At 39.0% G+C, this 26,090-nt stretch overlaps 1 protein-coding gene across 1 annotated transcript in view; it reads right to left on the bottom strand.

Annotated features, from left to right (window-relative positions):
• The window catches only part of bean1 (brain expressed, associated with NEDD4, 1), a 40,483-nt gene extending 21,082 nt beyond the window's left edge, over positions 1 to 19,401 (bottom strand). Inside the window, exon 1 of the mRNA XM_053333604.1 lies at positions 19,230 to 19,401. Coding sequence (XP_053189579.1) covers positions 19,230 to 19,401 — 172 coding nt within the window. The remainder of the gene's footprint in view (positions 1 to 19,229) is intronic.
• Between the last annotated feature and the right edge of the window lie 6,689 nt (positions 19,402 to 26,090).

Below are 26,090 nucleotides of genomic sequence, written 5' to 3'. Positions count from 1 at the left end.
TCTTTGAAATATGTTGAAATGACAGCAGTAGAATGAGCACACACTTTAGAGATGGATATATACAGTATTGTTCTCCATTGGTTGTCTGTTTCATCTCCAGCCTCTTTCTCCTATTTTGCTCTCTGATGGCCCTCAGCAGTGTTGCAGCAACAAACCCATAAAGCAATTTTACACTGATGAACCTCTTCAAACATGTCTGTAGTCATCTGTAGTAATGGGGTTTAATAGAAGAGACATTTGACTATGTTATGGACATACATTATGTTCTTTCTGTTGTAAAATGTTTATATTTACTGCTCAATAAGATTTAAATAGACTATTTAATTATATGTTTAATTGTTGCTCTAAAACTGTGTTGTGTATAGTCAAAGGTGCCAAATAAATCCAAGGCTTTAAAAGCTAAATAAAATGTATAAATGTCCTGTAAATGTCTCAGTGCTCAGCTAGAAACTAATAAACCAAAATCATTACATTCATTCATTAGTGTCCTACTTAGCTGACTATTTGATTTATAAAATAAAATGTTGATTAAGGGGCACCAGATTACTATTATGTGCATGTTTTACAGGTGCATGTCCAACGTTATTTAAGTGATATTTAATAAGGTTGAAGGAGGGCCCAGGGTTGGTGCCTGACTAGCTTGCAGGACTTGCTGGCTGGCTTGTTTTATCTGACATGAGGCCAAGAACTTTTGTGTACCACACATTGTTGCTTTGCTAAACACAATATGCTAGACGGAACGCCATGAATCAAAAAACTGCTGCGAGGAGCGGATTTTTCTGCATTCAAGTATGAAAAGTTGGCACCAAACATCTTTAAGTCCTCCAAATTCTTGTTCATTGTTTGGTGGAATTGAGATGATTTAAAGTGTGCCTCTGCGGCAGAGTTTTTCTATCCAACACTTAAAGGACACCGGCTGTTCTTTCTCCTGAGTCACGACTGTAGTTTCTCACTGTTTTACGTTGCAAACTGAAAACCCTTCAGACTGCGACTTGCACCTGACCCATACTGGATTTGCATCAATTAGCACAGACACTAATTAACCTCTCAGCAGGTGTTGTTATTGTGCCACATTATACCTACTTGTTTAACATTACATTGGAGAGAAGACATTCATTTTTTGTAGATTATTTTTGACTGGCTTTATTTTAAGAGATGACAAAAACCTCCAGGATGTCCCAGGAGGAGAGCTATTTTTACTGACGCTTTTGTAAAAACAATTATTGTGGTTCTTGTTTTCTCTGTGAATCTGTAAATTCATTCATGTGGATGTGCTTCTTTCTTATTCTTACTATGCTTTTTTTTATAAGATGCTCTGAAGGAGAATATCAAAATGAAATAACAGCTTAAAAAGCACAAACCATTAATGTCATAATCATCACACCTCGGGTCTAGTGTCTGTGCCTGTGTGAATAAGAATATACCCTGTGTGTTTTCTCTTTGTATGTTTGTTCCAGTGTGTGTTGTCAGCATCAGAGTGTCCTGATAGTAACGCAGGAGGATGGCCTCCAGTCTCTGAATCTCTCGGGATGCGAGAGATATTCCACTGCTTGCAGAAACACTGTTGTTCCTCCTATTCAGACACGTGAGCAGTCTGAAAACTAAAAATATCCCTTTCAGAAAGACTCAAGTAAGACATCACTGTTTCTATTGAATATGCAGAGATAAGGACAGAGCGAGTGTACCTGTGTGTACAGGGAGGGAGGCACTGCTGCAGTCATGGTTTGCAATAAAATGAACAAAATGTATTACAATAGAATTTTCCAATGTCACGAAGGAGCTAAAATCACATTGAAAATACCACCTTAAATAAGGCAAGATTCATATTTTTACCCATAAAGTGTTTGTCAATAAAGCTTGTGGTAGGTTTTACAATGAAGGATGCACAGTATCTATATTTGCACAGAAGTTTCTGGCTGTGACATAAAGTGACAGATGTTATCTCCTCACTTGTGCAGTGTGCTGGAAAAGCTTTAACCTTCCTACAGCCTGGTCAAAGGACAACAAGAGGCTCAAAGAGAACATGTCTCTCTCACACGCACATCCCCCCGTCTCTTCTCACCCCCCACCACCACCTCCCGTCATCGCTGCCTTGCTGTTCTTTCCTTCCTTGTCTCTCTGTGATCCTTCCTGTTGTTCTATTGAACAGATACCAGGAGGGGTTTGGTGTTGGAGGAAGGAGGACACTGCCCATTAAACCATCATGTCACATTATCACTGGAGCAGGGAAACGAGGAGGAGATGGAGGAGGAAAAAGAGGAGGAGGCCCCAAACACATCTTTGATGAACGCAACAGAGAGCCGAAATTCGTGATGTCTGTGCAAATTCTTCAATTGTTGTGTTTTTATTTATTTTGTATGGTTTTATTGTTTTTAATTGACCTGGCTCCTGTAAAGTGTATTGTTAAAAATGCTCTACAAATAAAAATGTATCATTATTATCGTTGTTGTTGTTGTTGGTAGTAGTAGTAGTAGTAGTAGTGGTAGTACTGTAGTAGTAATAGTAGTATTGTCTAACGTTTCTTTCATTGATGTTCCTGTAGTTTATTTTCCATATTCTAAGACCACTCAGCATCTATTCAGCATCTATTCAAGATTAAACATATTCATTGTGTGCATCCTGTGCATTACAGACAAGTCTAAACTAGCCCTGACCCCTCAGACTCACTCATGCACTCCTCTACTGTGTCCAATCAGTATGTTTAGCCTATGCTGCAAATGTCTATAGGACTTATGTAAAGTTGTTTGTTCTTTTAAATATCAAATAAAAAAACAACATTAGATGACTAATATTGCACCTATAAACACTCAATAGTAATGTCACATTGTCCAGTTGTTAACGTCAGCAAAGGATTTTAAATAGACCCCCCACAATTCAAAACATCTAAACCTATTCTTTGTCTGGCCTTAAGCAAATCAAAAAAACAAAAAACAAACTTTAAATCCTATGACCCTTTCAGATACGTACCTCGTTACAAAAATATCATGAATCCCAAAACACAACATGTGATGAAAAAGAAATTAAGAGATTCAGCTTAGTGTCTTCTCATTTTATGTGTGTGCATTGTATAGGCATCATAATATTCAAACAGTAACAACTAATAATAATGATAATGAAATTGATAAGAAAATGTATCGAATGTCCTCCTTAATGACAAAAAGCTATTTCTTAATCAGTAGATGAAGCCATCAATGTCTATAAAGGACTCTATATTCTACTCTGTCAATCAAACCTTTAACATCCACTCGTCTGTGAATTGTGTGAATTGATTTTAGGGCATAATTCAAAAGCAGTGCATGAAAAACACTCAGTGATCATTTGCATTAAGTTACTGTCCCCTGTGTAGTGTCATTTACAGTTGGTTGGTTAGCAGTGAGTTGATAGTGGCTGTCCAGATGAGGCCAACTACAGCACAAGAGAGTAGGAGCAACAATAAGACTGGAAAGCATAAAGAAATAAAAAGGTAGCTCAAATGTAGGACAGAAAATACATGCGTAGATATATTCAACTGTTTGTTTGTGCGAGGACTGTAAAAGCTCTACAGGCACTGGTTGAGGTCTGATGCTGTTTCAAGGTTGACAGCTCAACAGGATGACTGACAGGAGCAGTGGTGAGAGTGGAGGGAAGATGACGAGGGTGAAACAAGCTTAACATTTCGCTGACTCGACGCAAAAAGTTGCATACCGTAGATTAAAATGAAAGGTGGGATTTCATGTCGAGTGGCAGCAATTACATCTCAAAGCTGCGTATGTGATGATGGTTTTCTGCAACTGCTCTGTTTTATAGGGGGGAAGTCTGTGCTGTATTTTGAAGGTGTGAATGAATGTCTGAATATAACCATCCAAAGAGCTGTGAAGATCCTTTGACAGCAAAAAACCTCAAAGTAAACTGGCTTCCATGTAAAATGTAGGTTAACCAGTAGCAATTAACATTATTACATTACATTCATTCTTAATGTTACACACACACACACACACACACACACACACATCAGTATTACATTAGGATGCACATTAGATGACATTGTATGTGGGTCACAAAACATCACTATGTGTATGAATATGGGTCAGAATACATCATACATCCCCTTAATCTCGCTCTCTCTCTTTCCCATGTGGGAAAGATGGCAGAGAGACAGATTATCACACCCTGCTGGCCCACATTTCTGCCTTCCCCTCGTTTAATCATCCACCCCTTTTTTCACTTGTTCAGCTCTTACCCCAACCCATGTTGTTGTTTTTGTGATCGCTTGTTTGGATCAGTCATTTCTACGAAAAACCGATGACCCATGAATCAGGCCTAATTCGGATAATTCTCATAAATTATGGGGATTATGATTTGGAGGAATTAGGTTTTTAGTACAGTGTTGTCACAGTTGTAGAGGTCAGGATACAACATGACATTGTTTGATTTTTTTCCAGCTATTCTACCATGTTTATATCTGCATTGTCAGCAGTAGCACAAGATGGTATATGTGTGAATATGTGTGTGTGCGTATACTCTTTTTTTTTTTACACACGTTAATAGGAGGCATCTCTGATAAAGCTATAGTTACCCTCTGCTTTCCAGTGTGAGTGCAAATCTACTCTAAACACAGAACTACTTTTGTATTGAAGGCGAAGAGAATAAATGTGTATTTTTTTTCCCATCTTGCTCCAGGTGAAAAAGCAAGTATTGGGAGTTGTATTGAAACGTGCAAACTGAAATTTAATTGTAGAGTGATGGTCACCAACCCTGTTCCTGGAGAGCTCCTGCCTTGCATGCTTTAGATATTTCCTAATTCTAACACACTATATTCTAATTGTTAACTTGTTATCAAGCCCTTGACGAGCTTCAGCTGCTTGATAACGAGTCAGTAATGAGAATCAGGTGTGTGTGAGTGGGGCAGGGCAGTGGCTCTCCAGGAACAGAGGAGGTGACCGCTGTTTTAGAGAATATATTACTTCAATGAAATATTATATTAAAAGTCTTTGGGGCGATTTGAACTGATTCCTTGTTGGTTTATGTACAGTACTTGCAGCTATTGTTAGTGTAGGTCTGACAAAATAAAATTAATGGTAATGTTTCAATGAGCAGGTGCACTGGAGGCCTGGGAGGTTTACTGGATGTCCTGTGGTCTGGTTGTGTCAATGCAGTGAGTTACAGAAAAAACCTTGTATAAATAAATGATGTCTAAAAATGTGTATTTTTATCTAAAAATGTGAATACAGATCACATACATTTAGTGTGACTCTGTGGTGGAGACCAAAGTGAAAAATAAATCTCTGCAATGACCGCAGTATATCCTTCTGTGATTGGTCAGCGATCTCTGTAAATCCAGCTTTGATTGATCAATAAACACCGCACATCAAGTTATGATTGGTTTGACTGGTGAATGAGCTCAAAGATTTGACCCTGATTGGTTGGAGAGCACTTTAAATCCAGCTATGATTGGTCAATCAAGAATTCAGCACTACAGAAAATATAACATTTGATCCAACTACTGTCACACACACACACACACACACACACACACACACACACACACACACACACACACACTTTATTACCCACACAAGAACATACTTGACCATTTCCACTGAGGCCATCTGGTGAAATTCAGGAAATGAGCCCTGATTACTTTTTTCACTGGCTCAAATGTGTTTGGGGACATTGACTGATTTCCTGTTGCCATCTCACCTCATGGCAAGTCACAACACAACACCAGTCATCCCTCGCTCTTGTTGTCTATCTCACCTCACAGAAAACCGTTTTGAAGTGGCAAATTTGATATGGACTCATGATTTTGAATGTTGAACCTCTGAGAGCCAGTGAGCTCTTCCCTTGCCTCTCTCTCTGTCTGCAAAAAAAAACTGACAGCTGAAAAAACAAAAAAACCCAAGCCTTGACCATATTCAACTTTTTTTTTTTGTAATTTCACAGCACTGTTTGCACTGCCACCTCACAAAATGACATCTCACATTTTTCTTGATTGATTGATTGGTGTCTCAGCCTGTCACACTCAGCTGATGTGGTCAGACCTGCTCGTCCCTTCAATTCCTTTGAGGATTCACCTTGTTGCTTAGTTTCCTTGCCAAAAAAAACCTAAAAGCAGTAAACCCACAATCTAGGCTCCACAGTGTCTCTTCAGAAATCTATGAGTGACATCACAGGCACAATATATGTTTTTAACCATTTTTACTCTGCCTGCTCCTGGATGCATGCAGGGATAAACACCAGCATCCCTGCAAAAGCACAGCCTTTATAGTCCTTATAAGTTACCTTGTTTAATAGCACATATGGGATTTACTGTCAATTGAAAATTAAGCTTACTAAGTCATCTGATCTCCTCTGTTGGACATTTTTCTGACAACTTCCCACTTACACAGTCATTTTTCTAACCATGTTGCCACCTCCCTGGCCTGACGAGACAACTAAAAGCTGTGAGATTGTTCTGACATTTAAAAAAAGTGAGTGGTAGGGGGCAAAGATGTGAGAGTTTGACAGTCACATGTCCAAATGGGCCAAGTTTAACCTCAGCAAACCCAACACAACAATTTCACACAAAATGTCATGGTATGATGAAAATTCAACTTGGAGCAGCCTCAGGGCATTTTCAAATCTGCCTTGTTTAGTCTGGTTAAATCAGACTCGTCTATGATCTGTTTTCTCCCTTGGTGCAATTTGGCAGATCTGAACAGAGCCATCGTACTTGAGTATGGACAAAAAGAGCCATGCTAAAAAACCCTTTGAGGATATGATCTCAATCTGGTCCCAAAATGAACTCTATGGGAACATAATTTGACCTTGATCTTACCTAACTACTAGGCGTACTCTGCTAGTTTGAGCTAAACAGCTTCTGTAGCAAGGTGTGCTTTGCTTACTGGGATGCAGGTGAGGTGTCATGATGCTATCAGCTAGCCAGAGGAGGAATTAAGATCCAACCTGGACTAATGCAACCAAGTATGTTGCATTTCTCCAGAGGAGCTTCTTCAAGATCTCCATCAGGAAAATGCACCAGTTTACCAACTCACCACTGATTCAGACCAGAGCAAACAAACAATAGATTCAGTATTGTACAGTAAATCATGGCATGTTAGTCTGTTTCAAATCAAGGGCTTAAGTGGCTTGTCAATCCGTCTTGTACAAACCTCACCCAAAAAACAGCAGGATCCCCCAAGCACTGCCTCTCAGACTGATTTGTTGAAAATCAGTCTCTGTCTGCCAACATACCAGACAATCTGCTTGACAGTGGTTCTATCTGGTTTTTTTTCTGTCAGGTTGCTGAAGTAGGATTACACCCAATCTAGTGCGTGCTGGTGGCTTTGCGGCAACTGGAACAGTCAGATAAATAAAAGCCAAAATAGTCATAACATCATATCACAGACGCCCATTTCAGAAAGACCTCTTTCTCCCTTTTGAATTACAAGACTGATCTGTTTCTCTTCCTGACCCTCCTTGCTTCACACTCTGTCAGAGTTTCTCTTTCTTTGTCTTTCTATGTGTGATTCCCTGTGCGGCTCTGGGCCTTTCTGCTTATCCCTTTCCCTCCCTCTCTCTCTTTCTCTCTCTCTCTCAGAAGTGCTGTGTAGGGGATAACGATGGGCAAGAATAGGGTGGAGGAAAGGCAGAGGAGATGATGAAATAGAGGAGGAGAGGGGAGGAAGAGGTGGTGTTTAATCATGTTAAAACAGCTCCAGCGCACACCCGTCTGTGCAGCCTTTTCGCCTCTGCATGCACAAACACACATTTATGGATTGCACATGTTGCATAACAAGTTGTAAGTCATGAAATTATTGGGATTGCAATATTGTAAACAGCCAATCTTTCCATCCATCCATTCTTAGAGGTAACAGACAGTTGTGAGCTATGCAGTTGCAACCTCCATCCTTTATATATTAATTTGATTTGTAAAAATGAATCCATATATAATTTGTCTATCAGAAAAATATTAGTCATTGTAACTATCTATTATTTCACTTCCATCCATAACCAGTGCAGCTAAAGGCTTAATAAATTATATGATGAGTTCGTGGATGTTTAAGACTTCAGAAAATTTACAGAGTTTTTTTCATGGCTCGCAGTACCTACTCCGAGGTACAAGGGACTCGTTTAGCCCCCGTAAAAGTTCTGGGAGATTTTCCTTTGGGGGCGGTTCCTGCTATGGAGACACACACCAATGTGTACCACCTGTAAAATTACCCCAAAGTTCCTGCAGTGGAAACAGGGCTATAGTAAACTGAACTATTTTACATATACAGTGGGAGTAGGGGAACACCTACAGTGTGGTTACTCTAGGGCAGCACACTGTACTAATCTGGGCCTGCATCCATCCATTCATTCAGCATGGTGACATTGAACAGCAGAGCCAATACATCCATTTCTAAATGACAGAACTAATGAACTGAGGAGCAGGATGCAGCTTGCACTGAATGAGTGTACTGAAGTCAAAGGGAGCCAGCGTTAGTCAATATTGGCACCGAAGACATTAGCAAAGACATTTACCCTTCACTTCTCCTTCCTCTCCTCTACTCTCCCTCCCTCACTCACTCTCTCTCTTTTTCTTATTCTTTCAGCCGTTCCAAGTCACCTCCCTCAATTTCTCTCTCCGCTCTTCTCCTTTAACCCACTTCCCCTTGAGAGCCTTGCTTCCTCTGTTTACCTCCCCGACACCCATTTCACTCCCTACACCTTTCTCTCCTGTCCACTGCTTTCTCTTCTTCCATTTATATCACGTCCTTCCTTTCTTTTTGTATCACCCTCATAATTTGTCACCTCTGTCCCTCCTGTCCCATCTTGTTATAGATAGATAGATAGATAGATAGATAGATAGATAGATAGATAGATAGATAGATAGATAGATAGATAGATAGATAGATAGATAGATAGATAGATAGATAGATAGATAGATAGATAGATAGATAGATAGATACTTGTTTTCCTCACACCATCATTCACACATACACACACACACACACACACACTTGACCACCTGTGGTGTGTATTAATTGTCTATGGGCCCTGATGGGGGGTTAGTGAGGTGGAACAGCCTTGGTATTTGCTGACCTGCTGGGCTGTGAAATCTCTCTGCGTATGCACACGCCTCATATCCATTTAAATAGATTTAAATAAACAACCTGACACTGTGACTAGATTGGGCGAGAGCACAGACGGATGGATGGATGGAAAGACAAGGGGAGATAGTTGGATGAGATAGGGGGTAAAACGCTGTTAAATGCAGTTTTTCCTCCCATTTCCATAAAGCATGTGAATGTGATGATTGATGGCTCGATGGCGGGAAGGCGAGGCGTCGTGGCGCAGCTCTGATAGATGGATAGATGATGTGTGCAGTGAGGGGGAACAGAAGGAGATTCCATTTCAGATCTGCCCTTATTTGACACACGCGCACAGCGGACCTCTAATATGTAGATTGTGTTCAGACTTTATCTTTTGCAGTGAGAGGGTGGGGCATGGCAGACACACAAAACAAAAAAACTCACATGCCCTTTAAGTTATCACATACACACATTAACTATTTAATGCAGTCATCTGTAACTTTTATGAGACTCAGATAATAGAATATGACATCTGTTTGTCTGTTTGTTTTGTATAACACATGCTAGACAGTGTCTTAACAAAGTAAAAAACACTTTTTCTGCTGACTTTGTGACCCTCTTTCCCAAATATGAAGACAGATGTAGTGGGTTATGCTGGCAGTTGGGCACTTTATGCCCTTCCCTTGGGCACAGCAACAGCAGCAACCCTCAGGCACAAACAGCTGCCATGTGGTACATGTCAACCTCCGTTAAACACTGCAAAAGCACCCAAAGGTGGGTCAGGTTAAAGTTTTCAAAAACCCTTGATATATAGGGAAAGTTAACTCACTTTTTAAGCCTCAGTCTTTCTTTGCTTCTTTGTATTCTCCTACTGGTGGACAGTGAGTGCAATCATCAGAGTAGTTGACAGCTGAGTGTCTTGTATCCCAAAAGTAAATGTTTTAAAGAAGGGAAGTGAAAGTGTTAGTAAAAGTGTAAATGATGATTGACTCATGGGAAAAACATAGTACGCACTGTATGGAGCTCTTAACATTACACACTTGGGTAATGCATTTCCCTAAAATAATAATAAAGCTGTGGTTTGGTTCACTATGAAAAACAATTTTGTGAGGGATCTTAATGAACATGATCTCCTTACTATCACACTTTCTTCTATTCAATATGCACTTTTACTTAGGTTGAGGTGTGGGAGTCATTATTCTGCATGTACTCATTCTCACATGTTTTAAATTTTGATCATAAAGTTTATAGTCATGAACTTTTGTTTTTGGATCCTGAACAAGTCATACTGCGCTTTTCACCAAATATAAACCTGACTAATAGTCCTGCAGATATTCCCTAAATACCAGCATGACCGCCTCACTGCCGTGACCAAGTCAAGTCCATTTTATTCGTACAGACCAAAATCACAAGCCACAGATTTGCCTCATAGCGCTTGATAATGTGCAAAAGTCTACAACACACTTTATTCTTAGACCCTTGCATCCGATGACCACCTTGCTACATCCCAGCAGGCACCCACAACACCAAAGCAAGCATCATAGCAACCAACAAAAACCCATACAACTTCCTAAAAAAGTCAAAAAGTTAAGTTAAAATGGTATTTTCCCAGATTACTTCATTATTTCTTTATATTTTCCAACCTAGCCTGACGTCATTTCCAAACTTTATCTCACATGGTTGGACTCAGGAACAAGTCCTTTCATACGACTGCATAGAGTCGTGTAAAATGTCAACCTGTACAATACACCACATGGAGAAATACCTTATTTATAGAGCTGCCCATCCCAAAGCTTTTTATCTGTCTCTTCACTCTGTTCCTTTATTCATCATTCTATTTCTTTTCCTGGGAGGGGAGCACTGTTGGTGGAGGTCTAAACGCCCTGGAGCAGCTGGAGGGATTTCAGGTGTCAAGGGAGGGAGAGAAAGAGTCAGAAACAGATATGAATAATAGATCAGAGAGGAAAAGAGAAAGTGGGAAAGAGGATAAGGTAGACATAAAAGGTGGGAGATGGAGAGAAGTGAATAGAGAGAAAGAAAGAGACATAAAAAGGGGTGTCAAAAGGACAGAGAGTCAGACAGAGAGGGAGGAAGTAGAGAGATGCATGGACGCGAGAAAGACGAAGGAAGTAGGACAGACAGTTTCTTGGAGGGCAACCGTGACAGAAAAACACATCTATAAAAGTCACGCATCTGTCCATCCTTCCATCTGTCTATCTATCTGTTCATCCATCCAATCATCCATCCATCTGTTCCTCTGTCCTCTCGTCTCTTCCCTGCCTCCAGTGTGGTCAGGAGTTGTTGCATAAGACAGCGATTCATCTTTTATTGAGATGGGAAGCTTCTATAAATATGTCTACCTTGTTCTCCAGAGTTTAAAAGCTCAACCTGCCTGTAATGCAGCTAAAAATAACACAGGATACCCATGACAACAACAACAAATCAAAATGTACTGTACAATAGAGGCACACAGGACGCAACTTCTGTCCTTTCTTAAATTATCTCAGGATAGCTGAAAGTGGTTTTGTTGACAATAAATCATATTTTTCACATTTTACTTCAAAGGCTGAGTTCATTTACATACAAGAGTTAAAAACGACTTACTTTTACTTTTTTTTAATCATAAAACCCAAATAATGACTGATCTTAAACACCAGTGCCAACATTCTTGTTTTGAAGCTGCCAGTTTGTCTTACATGTGCTGATACCCGTTAGTTCAAATTATTTTCAATTGAACATATGTGCTTTCCCTCAGAATTCATTGGAAGTTTTCAGACCATCAGGGACTCTCATCAGGCCTCCTTTGCACATGGATTAAAATGTGTTTAGAGTGATTGGATTGGAATTGAATAGTGCCACATGAAAGTACAGGTAAATGCACCCAAGATGCATTGAGGATGGATTGTGAACCGATCGACCAAACCACCTCCGGAGGTGGTCAGGGACCCATTGTGACCACATTGAACACAAGTATAAATGGAGTTGGGTTGTCAATCCACATACAACAACTATGTGGGAGAAAATACATAATCCTGCAGGTCTGTTCCGAACCAGCGAGGTAGCATGAGCCAGTTAGTGACCTAAGCTACTAGCAAGAAAGCACCAAGAAAGCTATGGATATTTAAAAACACCTGTGGATGAAGTCCAGAACATGACTGCATAGAGAGAACTGGATCATTTCTGCATAGGACACATACAGCGTAGGCCCCATGGCGCCCATATAACTCACTGGAGACTTCTGCCAGCTGAGACAGCTAACTTTCGGTTTAGGACCCCATCAAACTTAAATGGGGATAAAACATTTAAATCGTGCAGCTCTTCTCGACTTCTGAAATGTGATCAGACCAAATGGATCAAATTCCGATAGTGAAACAAGTCATTTTGCAATGATTGTGAAGGTCAAAAAACTGTATCCACCGTTTGGCAGCCACTCCTTTTCCCATCGTGTGTTGGGGAAAAATGCAGTTTGAGCCCCTGTTGGATCCAGAAGTTGTTATTCCACAGATTAGCCACTAAAGCCCAGCGTTGGTCAAGACAAGAGCAAGTGTTTGCTTTCAATTTAGTCCGGCAAAAGTATACAAGGAAAACTTGGTAATTCATATTGCAACCAAGCTGTTTATGAAGTAATGGCTAATCAACATCCGGTCATGGCAAGGACAAGAGAGCAAGAAAACTGGCAGGATCAGGCTTCTTAATGAACTGGATGCACTGCTGGGTGATCGAGCCACGTTAACGATGGTGAATGGAGGAGATGTAACGTTCGATTGTTTGAGCTGCCAGAAGAATCAATTGGATCTCGATGTGGACTTTGACGATGCACATTAACACCAGATGTAAATATAATCAGGTTGAATCATATCTAGATACAATTTAGACATGAAACATTTTAATGCAAGGTGTAAAGGGACACTATGTAACCAACACTAATTACTGTATATGTATAAAAGAGAATGAAAATTAACTCAATGTATTACATGACTGCTTATATTAATCATATAATAAAACACCAATATAATCAGTTATGTAACCTTGTGACCACAAAGTCTTACAATAAAATATAATTTAATTTCACAAACACTAAATATGTTTCTAATCTACAATATGTCATCTATTACATCCTTTTTGAATTTAAAGCACTTTTCATTCATACATACAGTAACCCCATAAACACATATCTGGTGAATGTAAATGTGGGGTATCAGAGTTTTAGTGGTTTATAAGTACTTTCATCACATAGTAACCCAGACAACTATTTAAGAAAATTGTAATTCAAGAAATGTAGTTGTTTGCTCTAAACATGAGAAGTTTTCATCTGGTAACTCGCTGAAAAATGAAAGTTAAATAGATACATAGTTTTTTTTGCTGACTGATGAATGATGAATGATGTTTTTTTAATCATCTTACCCCATATTACAATGTGAGATTCATCTCAGTCTGATATCTGTCTTTCAAGAAAAATGCATTCTCCCCTTTAAAACTTTCAATACCAGAAGAAAAACAGTTTAAAGCATAAAAACAAGAAGTAAGAAAAGAGGTTCTTGTTCCTTACCTGAGCAGATCAATTTCATCAGCATGAACCCCTGTTCACAGTGTTTCCTATTGGCACATCTCAACAGGCAGGAAGCCAACTTCAACTGGTCTCCACCACACAGTGCTGCTATATATGTAACTACAAAGACAGAAAAAGAGAGAGAGAGAGAGAGAGGTGTGGGGGGGGGGGGGGAGAGAGAGATAGAGAGAGAGAGAGAGAGAGAGAGAGAGAGGTGGAGAGAGAGAGACGGGCAGATCAGCAGATTAGAGAGAGGAAAATGTGAGGTGCTGGCCTGCAGGACGAGGGAAGAAAACAAACAGCAGGCAGGTAGATGGAGAATGAGAGAAATAATGAGAGTAAGAGAAGCTGCGTTGTTTTACCAAGAGAGAGAGTGAGAGAGAGAAAGAAAGAAAGAGGGAGGGAGGGAGCAGAGACTGATGTGCGAGTCACAACCTCCAAGCCCGGCTGTTTATAAAGCCCTGGGCAATGTGTGCGTATGTGTGTGTGCGTGAGGCAGTCAAGTGGCCATCCATGCCATCCTGTGTGTGCAAATATGTATGTGTGTGTTCATTTCTTTTTCCAGAGCATGGCCACAGAGTTCAAATGTTCCAATCAATACCTATACCTAACCAATACCCTACCACACACACACTCACGCACACACACACACACACACACACACACACACTCACATACACACACACACACACACACACACACACACACACACACACACAACCTCTGCTTCTCTATAGACGTAATTCTACAGTAACATTAAGTACTACTACTACTACTAATAAGAATAACATCCATAGTAAATATAGTTTGATCCTTTATTTCTCTGTATTTACATACCACACACTATTCTGTATAACACTTGGAACTGTTGCACTTTTTGTTTTAGCCCTGATTTGCACATCTGGTTAGATGCCTACCTGCATTTTGTCATCTTAGCACTTGTGCATTTGTGTAATAACAATAAAGTTGAATCTAATCTAATCCATTGTAAATATAATGAGAGTGAAAAGTAAGTAGAATACAGCATAAACATGCCAAATGACAAATGAGAAACTAGGCTTTATAGTACACTATATAGTATACTTTATATAATAGTTAATAATATTCTTTCCTTTATGTCCTTTCATTTTTCCAACACTGAGAGTAAGACCTCAGAAAACAGAGCCATAGATTTCTCTTGAACAAACTCCCAGCTGCTGTCAGGATATATTAACTTGATTTCAGCCAAAACATCAGTGATTAGATCTACTTACTTAGTATTGTGTGTGTATCCCAAGCCTCATACATCTTATTCTTATTCTTATCTTATTCTATGCAGTGGATTTCCATTATTGTCTATTGGCATGCTGCTTTGTTTAGAGATAGCTACAAATACTAATAAAAGCAAGCTAGCTAGGTGTGCTTCATATCACAACCACTTCACTTAATACTGAAGTTATTTATAATATAAAATGTATTACAGTATAAAGTCCAGAGGTTGTGATATGTAGCACTACAAGCTAGTGAAACTGTACAGAAATGCATTCCTACACATGCTCATTGGCGTCTGCCTTAAGGCCATTTATGCTCAACATTAAATACGAATACGGATACGGACGGAGCCTTCTGTCCGTGCTCTGCGTTCATTTCGTCCGTACTTCTGTACATAAAGCTTACGGATACGGACCAAACGGAGCAGTACCACTGGAAACCATGGGGAGGCAGTGTTGCTGTCACTACTTGATACATAGCTCTAGTGAGACACAATGAAGAAATAACAATGGAGGAACTTTTTGAGGAAAGGTTTAGCAAGTTGGTTAGAAACTTTAAACATATCGTTTTTGTCTTTAATTCAAGAGGAACATAATCAATATCTCCTCCACAGTCGCCATGTTTGTTTTTGAGTTTGTTGTTGTCATAAACTTTTGACTTTGCGCTGCCCCCTGGTGGATGTATTGGTTAAAGGACGCATTGAAGTATGTGAGCAGTGACAGTAACATCGTTTGAAATGGACGTATACATTTTCGTACGTCTGTTGATAAATGGGCCCTTACACAGAACCACTCTACTGAGACTGAAAGCATAATGTTATTAGTCTTTGGAGACATTTTCTAAACAAACTAATGACCAAAACTCTCTGTGACGAAGGAACATGCTAACCAGTATGTGTGGCTCACTGATATGTTATTAACAGTTTTTGGATCTACAGTACGAAGGAATATGATCTATCTAGCTTTACATACACAATACTTGCAAGTAGAATAAGTGCACTGTTGTTTTGACTCTGCACAAGAGATTTGTTGACAATAAGAAGAATATAAAATAATGAATACAAATCTAGAAAATCAAAAGCAATATCCTTTAACTTTATAGTATGAGAAAAGTGTGTCCATACTTTTGACTGGTGCTGTGTGTATGTATCTCACAACGTTCTAGTAAGCAAGCATTGATAATGTCTGAGATAATAACAAGGGTTAAGTTAAATCAACTGTATTATCATAACTTTATCACTGTTAGAAAACCACCAGCCATTTCTTTTAAAGCTACTGTGACCTCCCACTATGCATAAGGTGGTTGGTCCCCACATCGTCCACAACGTATCCCCCATGCTGCCCTGTCCTCTGATCCTTCCCTATATCTCCACCTCACTAAAAGGCATCTGTGAATAATGCTATCAACTGTTACTGGACTGGTTTGTAGATTCATGTGATTGGATTGTGGAAGTTTTATTATTTAAAGCCTACTATTCTGGGATTAACCAGTTCTTTTATTTTTAAAGCCTTGTATCAATTAAGATATATTTTACTGACAGCCAGGCTCTCTTTTATTGAAACATTTTATATTTGAACTTTTATGGCTTTTTGGCCATTTGGGTCTCTTCAGATTCCATCATCTGAGATCTCTTCCATTTATTTTTATCATGCAGAGTTTTTCATGTTTTTCCACCACTAACCATTGCAGATAAAACCCATTGAGATATTGTATGGTAATATCTTGGTTTGGATAAACAAGTTGTCAAACACATTGCTGCTGTCAACTCAAGGCAAGGAGATGTCACACATGCATTTCCTCTAATTCTAAAAAATCATAAGCACTGTGTAAAATTTAATCCCTCAGTTCCTGTCCACTGAGTATGTACAGGAGCATCGATGCCATTGAGTGTGTGTGACTAAGCAACAATAACCACGGTGTGAAATTGATGCAAAGGTCTCTTACCACTGATGGCTGGCTCCAATTGACTTTAAAAAACCCATCAACTTCTCTTATGAAATAAGTGAATACTTTTTTTCAATGAGTCATAATGGTCTCAATATCTATCTACATAGTTCACTCCCCGGTTCTGTGATTCATACTAAGTCAGACTTTATTCACAATATTTCAGTAAGTTTAATGTTGATTGATATGATATTTGCTCTCTTAGTTAGCTAACGTTAGTATGTTAGCATGCATGTTACAATTTGGTGTTCGTGGTAAGCTAGTGTTAGCTTCAGTAGCGACGCATATTTTCAGAGCATGAAATGAAACACCTCACTGTCCTTATTTTGAAGGTCCTGGCTCCAAATGGAAAACATGGTGCTGACCATAAGCAGCAACTCTGGGCCTCAAACCGGCTCCAGTGTGAACCAATGGGTGACATCATGCCTTGCTACGTCCATCTTTATATACACTCTATGTGTGTGTGTGTGTGTGTGTGACTCATGTGAACCTACGATGCATTCTGCTTTGTTGTTACATAACTGTCCCTGCTCACACAGACAGATATTACAGACAACACACTCTGGCAGTGAGACTGCACTATTTTTCTTTCCTATCACACTCACACACACAGACACACACACATTTAGTTGTTTTCACTCCAGTCTTGTAGTGTTGCATGTGTGTATGTATGTGTGTGTGTGTGTGTGTGTGAGAGAGAGAGAGAAAGAAAGAGAGAAGAGAACTCACAGGATTTGTGTCAAAGTCCGACCCGACTGCACAACACAAAGTTACAGTAACAGAAACAGCTACAGTCGGAGGAGGAAGAAACATAATATAACCTCTTCTGAATTATATTAAATGAGAGTTAAAACAACAAAAAAGGCTCTGTGTTGTGTATTAATGTTTTTTCTGTTATGTCTATTCTTTGTTTTTATAATTTTGCTTTGCTGATCAAAGAGCTTTATCAAGTGCTTTGCTTTATCAAAGTAAAGGGTCGAAAGTTCTTAACTTATATTTGGCTATTTAATTTTTCAAACATCCCTGTTGTGGAAAAGCAAATGCATATCACTCCATTTAATGCATTAAGAATAAGAGACAGGATTTTTATGGATTTGAGAGTTTAAAAATGGAAATGATGTAATTTCTCTACAGACTTGCATTGCTTATAGTGTACTTGCCAAAGGGAGGCTACTGCCAGTTTCTCAAAATCACATATAAATGTCCTTAGAGACAGTTTGGTTAGAGATGAAAGGCTTGTGAAAATCCTAACTGGACAAGCAGAAAAAGATAAATACTGTGTGTGCTTTAAATCGTATATGCAATCACAACATTTCTGCTGCTACTACTTTGCAATGCTTATAAGTTGCACCAGAAAAATGTCAGAATACGTCATTTGTTAGAACATTTAAAGGGACATTTTGCAGTCTTGACAGCTATTGTCCACCATAAAATGTCTTAGAGAAGAGGTTGAGATCAAAGTGTTTTTGATTTTATGTCCTATTTTGTACCAACCAGTTAGCATCAGTTACGTTAAACCTTGAATGCCTCCTCCTCTTCCTCCTTAACCTTGAACCTGCATTAAACAATTTTTGGTCACTTAGGGGAAATAAGTAGAAACAAGTTGATGTGTCATAACCTTTCAAGTTTATATGTTAAAATACATAGCAAACAATTTCCACATCTGGAAGTCACCAAGCAACATTATCATTATTTTGGAGATGTGTTCACCTGATGGGTGTTAGTCCGATATTCACTCTCTGTTTTCTCTCTTTCCCACTCCTGAGAGAATTATCTGGCTCTTTAGCTGCTAAATGTTCCACTATGTTCTCTGGCTAGTCTATGGCTAACTGTGTAACTCTGTTTTCCAGACAGTTAAACAATGAACTGAAACTTGCTATAAAGCTCCGTAAACCTGTAAAGGGGAGCTGCAGAGTCGCTCATAATTCTCTTTAGGTTCATCCCTACAAGCAAAGCCTAACATATTACAAACTGACAACTCAGACAGTGGATGACTTGTTGAACAGAACAAAATACTGTAATGAAAAAGCTGCTCTTGTCAAGTTCCTACAGCAGACAACCTACTGTAGGCATTGTCACATATTTCACATATGTTGCTACACCAGCGCTGGTAGCAAAACAGCTCCATTCAGTGCAGAGCTTTTAGTACTCTACTGATTAGTCAAAACCAAGAAGTGAGGGAAGAGAAATGGTTGAGAGAGTGATAGGCAGGCTCCTGGCTCACACCGAGAAAGAGAAACTAAGGGAATCAGGTATTGCCTGTAGCCACAACAGCACTCCATCATTTCTCCATCTCTCTTTCTGGTATCCCCTCTCTCTGATGCTCTCTCTTTCTCTTTCTCTGTCCCTCTCTCCCTCCTCTCATCCATCTCCTCCCAGCTCTCTCTGACAGTCTATTTGGCCCACACAGCCCTGTCATCCATTCAACCTGTCAGTCCTGGCAACAGCACCAATCTCACACCGACTCGTGTTTGTAGCCAGGCAGGCGGGACCTGGGGTTACTGCACCCGTGCCATCGTTGAAAGCCTGTGGGTCAAATTCTGGTGACATGTAGGTCAAAAAGTCGATCCCAGAGAGAGAGGGTAAGACGTTCAGTCCTTGTGGAACAGAGTGTCCATCCATTGTGACAAGGATTTCATGCAATTACTGTATTTAAGTAACTTTTGAGAATTTAAAACACACTTTTAAAGGGAAAGGCCTATTTCTTTTACATCATTACCATCCGTCACTTCTGAACAACTACTTGATGACATTTTACTTACCAGCTAATACTGTAACTCAGAAAGATGTGGAAGCATGACATGATTTTTAAACCATTTATCAAAGCAACCATTTTATTTGGAAGTGATAAAAATGTAGATCTTTCTAATTCTTTATGTGCATTTCAGTCATATTTGATTGACAATGCAACTATGTTAAGCACAATTGGACAATTTTGAGCTGAGAAGAGCCTCAGTAAATTGTAGTATGTATACAGCCAACATTTTGGGAAACATTCACTTAATTTAACTTAACTTTTGTCAAAATCTGTGTCATTTTTTCCCTTAAATTTCTTAAAAAATCAATACTTATCTTAACCTTAATGTAAATATACGTTTAGAGTAGTAACACACCTTCTTGTTTTTTTTTTTGTAATTACACTAAACTTACTCTACACTATTAACAATGAGAGATAATTACTGCACTACATCCATAAAACTGAAAAAAGTCAGGATCCCATATCTGGAGGCCATTTATTGGATTTGTTAGAACTTAAACAGTGAGCGCCAGACTAAAGTTAAAGGTCTTTTCATAGCATTGACCTTTATGGCTCAGTGGAGAGAGAAAGCCACTTAGATAACCGATGGCAGGGCTTTGATTTACTCTGGGGAACCCAACACTAAGACTATAAGCAGTCCTGACACTGTGAAGTGCTCAAGATCGAACTGTTCACCACTGTCACTGCAAAAATCGCTGCAAAAAAAAAAAGACGTTTCGCCATGTATCACCAACTACTTCCTGTTTGGGACAGTTGTTGTGATGCCAAATTGAAGTTGTGACAATCATGAAATTCATGCACACAGCTGGCTCTTTAGTACAACTGTATTAACCCAAATTAATGCTTTTGTTTAAAACTGTCTTCCAGATGTGTTAAAATGTGTTATTGAATATATTGCTTTTTAACAGAAAGATGGAGATAGCCACATTTTTATTATAGCAGGAGAATTTTATATTCTTGTCCTTTCTTGTTTAAAAAAGACAATATTTAGTTTTTACTACTTGTTGGTGTATTCCGTTTTTATCTTGACCCATGTGGTTTCAGTACTTGCACCTGTTTGGATTTCCTGTCTTTTACTGGCCTAAATACTTTTTATATAACTCTAACACATTGGTGCATCACATGCATGGTGATCTGAGTGATAAAGTAACCTACAGCATGAAATCATGTGGTCCAACATTCCTCTCTGCGCTGTTTCTGTTACTGTAAGGTTGTAAGGCTACTGTACTTCACTGCTGAAACAAGAGAGCGTGTGGGAGGAAAGTTGAGCGAGCGAGAGGGAGTTGAGCCCATCTAAAAATCACTATCATACGCCTACAACATTCCTAAAGAGACCTACTGTGTGTTTGTGCTATAGTAGTAAATGTGGTTCATTTTACTTTTAATTGCCTTTTACATGATCGCTCTGGCTTCTCGGTTAGATTTTTAATCATGGTATCATGATTCGGTAACATAACTAAAGGGACTTTTTCTTGTTGGTCATTTGAGTGATAAAACTGTCTTAAACACTGTAATGGTCTAAAGCTTTAGCATATGATTCATTCAAATCATCTTCAGACTGTACTCATCAAACCATTCAGTGAACTGTCTTGTATGAAAGCATCTGCATTTATAATGTTTCTCTACTCATTTATTCATGTTTTTTATTCATTCTGTAATTTGTCACCCATTGGTGGTATTGCAATACACCATGTAGCCTATTTCAAAGAATGGAAGGATAAATATACAGATAACTTACTTAAGTATGTCAGTCATACAAAGTAATCTAGATTCTGCATTTAAAATGTTACTTTTTGTAAAAGTATAAAAATGCACTTAAAGAATTAGAGTCAAAAGTACTCATTAAGCAGCAGAATGGCTCATGTCAGTGTTAATTACAGTGTGTAAGCAACACTTTCATGTTGCAGCAGGTTGAGGTGAAGCTAATTATTACAACTTTGCACACTGTTACTGTATGTAGTTAAATCTGTCAGAATTAATAATTTATTATAAACTCATCATACGTTTTTTAATGAAATTATAAATATGAAGTATAGTAACCAAAACTGTCATATACACATAGAGTAAAACGCAACTTTACCTCTTAATTGTCCCTAGAAAAGAGTATTTGACCCGCAATTAACTTAATTAATTAATAACTTTCATGATGGATTAATCTGCAGATTATTTTCTGGATTGATCACTTCATCGTTTTGTCTACAAAATGTCTGAAAATACTAAAATGCCTGGCATTTCCCAAAATTTCACATAGTTCCATGTGATGCCTTTAAATGTCCTATTTTCTCCGCGCAACAGTCCAAAACTCCAGTATATTAAGTTGACGATCATGAATGACGAAGAAAATCATAAAAGCCATATCTGAAACGCTAAAAGCTGCACATTTTTGTCATATTTTCTACAAAAGGCTAAACTGATTATTCGATTATCAAATTAGTCGATTCATTTCTTGTTGAATGATTAATAGACTAACATAAAATAGATGTGCTCAAGTAAAGTACATGAGTTATGCCACGACTGAATCAGTGTGACCTGCAGCGGGCTTTGAATGATATAGTTTTGATGCCCTCCTGTCAGTGCACCATTTGGAACTATTACATAATATCATTGTGATACTGCAGGAGGTAAAGTACTATTAGGATAATGTCACCATGAATTCACTCTCAAATACCAAGTGTATCAAAGGCATTGCACAACATGTACAACCACATTAATATAGTATCATATGTGTATTTCTAATAGTTTTTGGATCACCACAGAGAGAGAGAGGGAGACAGAAAGAGAGATAGTTAAGCGTGACAGAGAGCGACACATGGCTGCTTACCTGCAAAAATGTAAAATATGTTTTCAACGCGCAGACAGGAGTCCCTTAATCATCAGCTCCTCAATGTCGCTTCACATCCTTGACAGCAGCACAACATCCCAGTCCGACCACTGGTACCCAGTCCGAAGGTCCTCCTCCCCTTCCTCTCTCTCTCTCTCTCTCTCTTCCTCTCTCTCTCTTCCTCTCTCTCTCTCCCGGGACTTGGCCCACCTCCTCAGAATAGCGCTTCGTTAAACTCTCGGTGATACCCGAGATTTTCACGCACGATGATCAACACTCAGATCAGCGCGTGCATTCTCCTGCGAGCCGTCCCGTCCTCACATCCGAAACATCCTCACCATCATCATCATCATCATCATCATTATCCCTGTCACCACCCTCCAACCCGCAGAGATTTATTGTTCTTCTTCCTCTATGATCATTCCCCTGTCGATACTACCACCACCAACATCATCATCATCATCATTATCATCATAAGCTATCAGCTGCTTTTCCTCTCCAGCATCGTCCTCGTCTGAGTCTGTCCTCTGGCTCGCTCACCGTGTCTCTGTCCCGTGGCTCGGCTCTCACTGCAGCCCAGTAAGTGTGTCATGCCCGGGAAGAGAAGCGCATCATCCAAGGCAGGCAGTCAGTGTACTGATGGTGAGACAGCCAGTCAGGAAATCCCTCACAAAAAAACAAAAAACAACAAAAACAAACTGCAGTGATTCTCTGCAAATGTTGGTAAAGGACTTAATAATATGCAGCAACCCCACCAAAGCTACACATCCAAATCTGAATACTGAGATATGTAAAATATAACAATCACAAAAAAGCTGTAGGTATTATCCAGATATATTTGGTAAGATGTCTATTAAGGTTTTTACTCCCACAAACACAGTTAATTGGAAGTTTTATTGATAGGCCTCACACAAAAAATGTCCATCCAAGTACAATTTGGAATATTGTGAAATATCATTGTGATAACAGAAAGCGATGTAATGTTATGTATGATAATATGTCAAATAACACTATGTGGACCCTCCTGTTCTTTAGACCTTTTCCACAGCAAATATTTTGAACTGCCACAACAGGAAACAGGAAAAGTACAGGTGTTACTAAAAACATTGACATAGGTGCCTGAGCAGTGGAGCAAATGGATCAAAAGTATCTTCATTATTAATTTAGGTGGAGCAAAGTTATGGTTTTGCTACTCTCATTTTTTGTGTTTTTAAAATTTAACTCATCATCATGCAGTACCCGCAACCAGGTGATTATATTTCAGCAGACAGTCCATATCAATGAATCAATGATCATTTTATCATTTTCAGCAAATGACAAAAACAAGTAATAAGATAATTAATTCATTTTGGACCTCTCGCACCTGTTGCACATTGATCGGAGCAGACTGACAGCTCAGTGAGAGACAGACAGACAGACCGAGCTGAGCTTCTCTTTACAGCGCAGAAGTGAGAGGAACCATGAATCATTACCAAATCTCCCTATTATTTATACATTCATTTTTCTGTCTCTTCTTTGGACAAAAATCCATATTTGAAATTCTGATTAAAATGCTTCAACACTGACACCAGCAGGGCAGTCAAGAGGGGAAAGGGCAGTGTGTGAAGCAGGGAGAGGAGAGGAGAGGAGAGGGGAGGAGAGGAGAGGAGAGGAGCAGGGAGAGGAGAGCAGAGCAGAGGAGTGTGTGGAGCAGGAAGAGGAGAGGAGAGGAGAGGAGAGGAGAGGAGAGGAGAGCTGTCCTCCTTGGGGGGGGGGGGGTATCTCATTCAATGTAACTAATCTTTTTCATTCTAATCTATGATTGGAGAAAATACGTAAAATAAAACCAGTCATCAACCAGAATACACTATGTAAATGTCTCTGTGGCTGTTGTGGTGTTAATTAATCTCCTGAATAAGAATACAGCAGAGATCATATAATGTGCTGCAGGTAATTCGCCTGAACACTGAAGATGTTGAAGCGTTAAAGTGAGCTGTCTGGAAAGAGAATTGATTACTTTTTAATTGAGTGGTTGTTCAGTCAGCTGTTGATGTTGTGTGATTTGTGAATGAGTGTGCAGGAGAGCTGGCTGTTTGCTAATGTCGGCTTCTTTTCTTCATTTCATTGTTCATTTTTAAGCTGAATTGTATATTTAAAGTAACTTGAATTAAGAATAAAAACAGTGTTAACATATCTTTGTAGGCTATTTTTTGTATGTTGTGCATTTAGATAAAAGTGTGTATGTCGAGTATTTTATATATATGCATTAATACTTAGATCTTGTCATTTTTGATTCAATCTTTCTGTACAGCGCTGATCTGTACCTGCATTAGATTATAAGCCTTGTACCGTATATTTCTGTGTAAGGAAACACATACAGTAGGAAACATCTGCAAATTATGTGATGATGTATGATGATGTATGATGACATATGATGATGAATTGTCAAAAAGTCAAATGTTCAGCAGTTCAGCATCATGATTTATTTGGACTTCTACAGACTCCTTTGCTTCAGTTTCAGTTTTAGTCAAGCTTTGGATGGATAAAACCCATTCAACGATCTCTCCTTTCATCCAGCCACCCTGCGCTGTCCTTTTCATTATTACGATTACTCTCTCATGTTTTCATACAAGGAGTGGTTTCTCCATGAGTCCAAGTACTTGACTAAAATGGTTCTTTTAAGTCTTCATGAGCAAAATTCACCTTCTGATTTGTGTCCTTGATTTGAGATAATGAAGGTTAAAATGATCTGCTTTTAAAGTTATGATTATTCATTCCTGTATAATATTACAATTACATCAGCTAGTAGTGCTACTGGAAATAGCTCCCACTAGAAGCTGTGTATAAAATAAACAGGTGTGATTGGAATTAGAAAGTTGTTGCGAGGCCATTTAATGCATGCATGTTTGTAGTTGCAGCCGAGATCCGCCATAGCTGCAAATAAAAGTAACGCTGCAAACAAAAACAAACGCTGCTACAAATAAAAATAAACGCTGCTGCATATAAAAGAAACGCTGCAAATAAAAAGACACACCGCAGCAAACAAAAAAAAACGCTGCAAATAAAAACAAACGCCGCTGCAAATAAAAGAAACACCGCAGCAAACAAAAAAAAAAACACCGCAGCATATTATTAAAAAAAACAATGCAAATAAAAAAGGCCACAACAGAAGTGGATTACCGGGGACTGTGTTTGCCGAAACACCGGAAGAAGAAACAACAACAACAACAACAACAGGACTACGAATTGGAAAACGAATTTGTTGTATTGTTAGCTTCGACTAACACGGAGAGACCACTAACGAGAGTGGAAACAACTGACGGCTACATAGTTCCGGCAGCTTATTACTGTCGTTGTTGTTGTTGCTTGTACGTGTAGGTCAGGAAAAGACGTAAACGGACCGTATATGGTTTGTTATTTGTGTTATTACGTTACGTGTTGGACTAAATTCATGAACATATTGAGGAAAGTATTTCGATGTTATGGAAACGGATTTCATATTTCACAAGAATGGATACTTGGCGAGCTGTACAGAAAGTCCTGAGTCATAAGATGATCGTTGTGGATAAAGAGAAGACTTTGAAGGTATGTTGAGATTATAGCTGTTTTTACTTTAGCTGAGTGGCTAGCCGAGCCAATCGCTAATACTATTACGGCTGTGAGCAACCAATATAATTCGTGAGTGGTCTTGAATGAATCAGGGCAATCTATGCTTTCTAACAATGTACAGCATGAATATATATGTTTAAGGGT

This window comes from Scomber japonicus, chromosome 14, assembly GCF_027409825.1.
Source record: "Scomber japonicus isolate fScoJap1 chromosome 14, fScoJap1.pri, whole genome shotgun sequence".
NCBI classification, from domain to species: Eukaryota; Metazoa; Chordata; class Actinopteri; order Scombriformes; family Scombridae; genus Scomber; species Scomber japonicus.
Note: the sequence above shows the minus strand (reverse complement) of the source record. Positions and strands in the feature narration are given on the sequence as shown.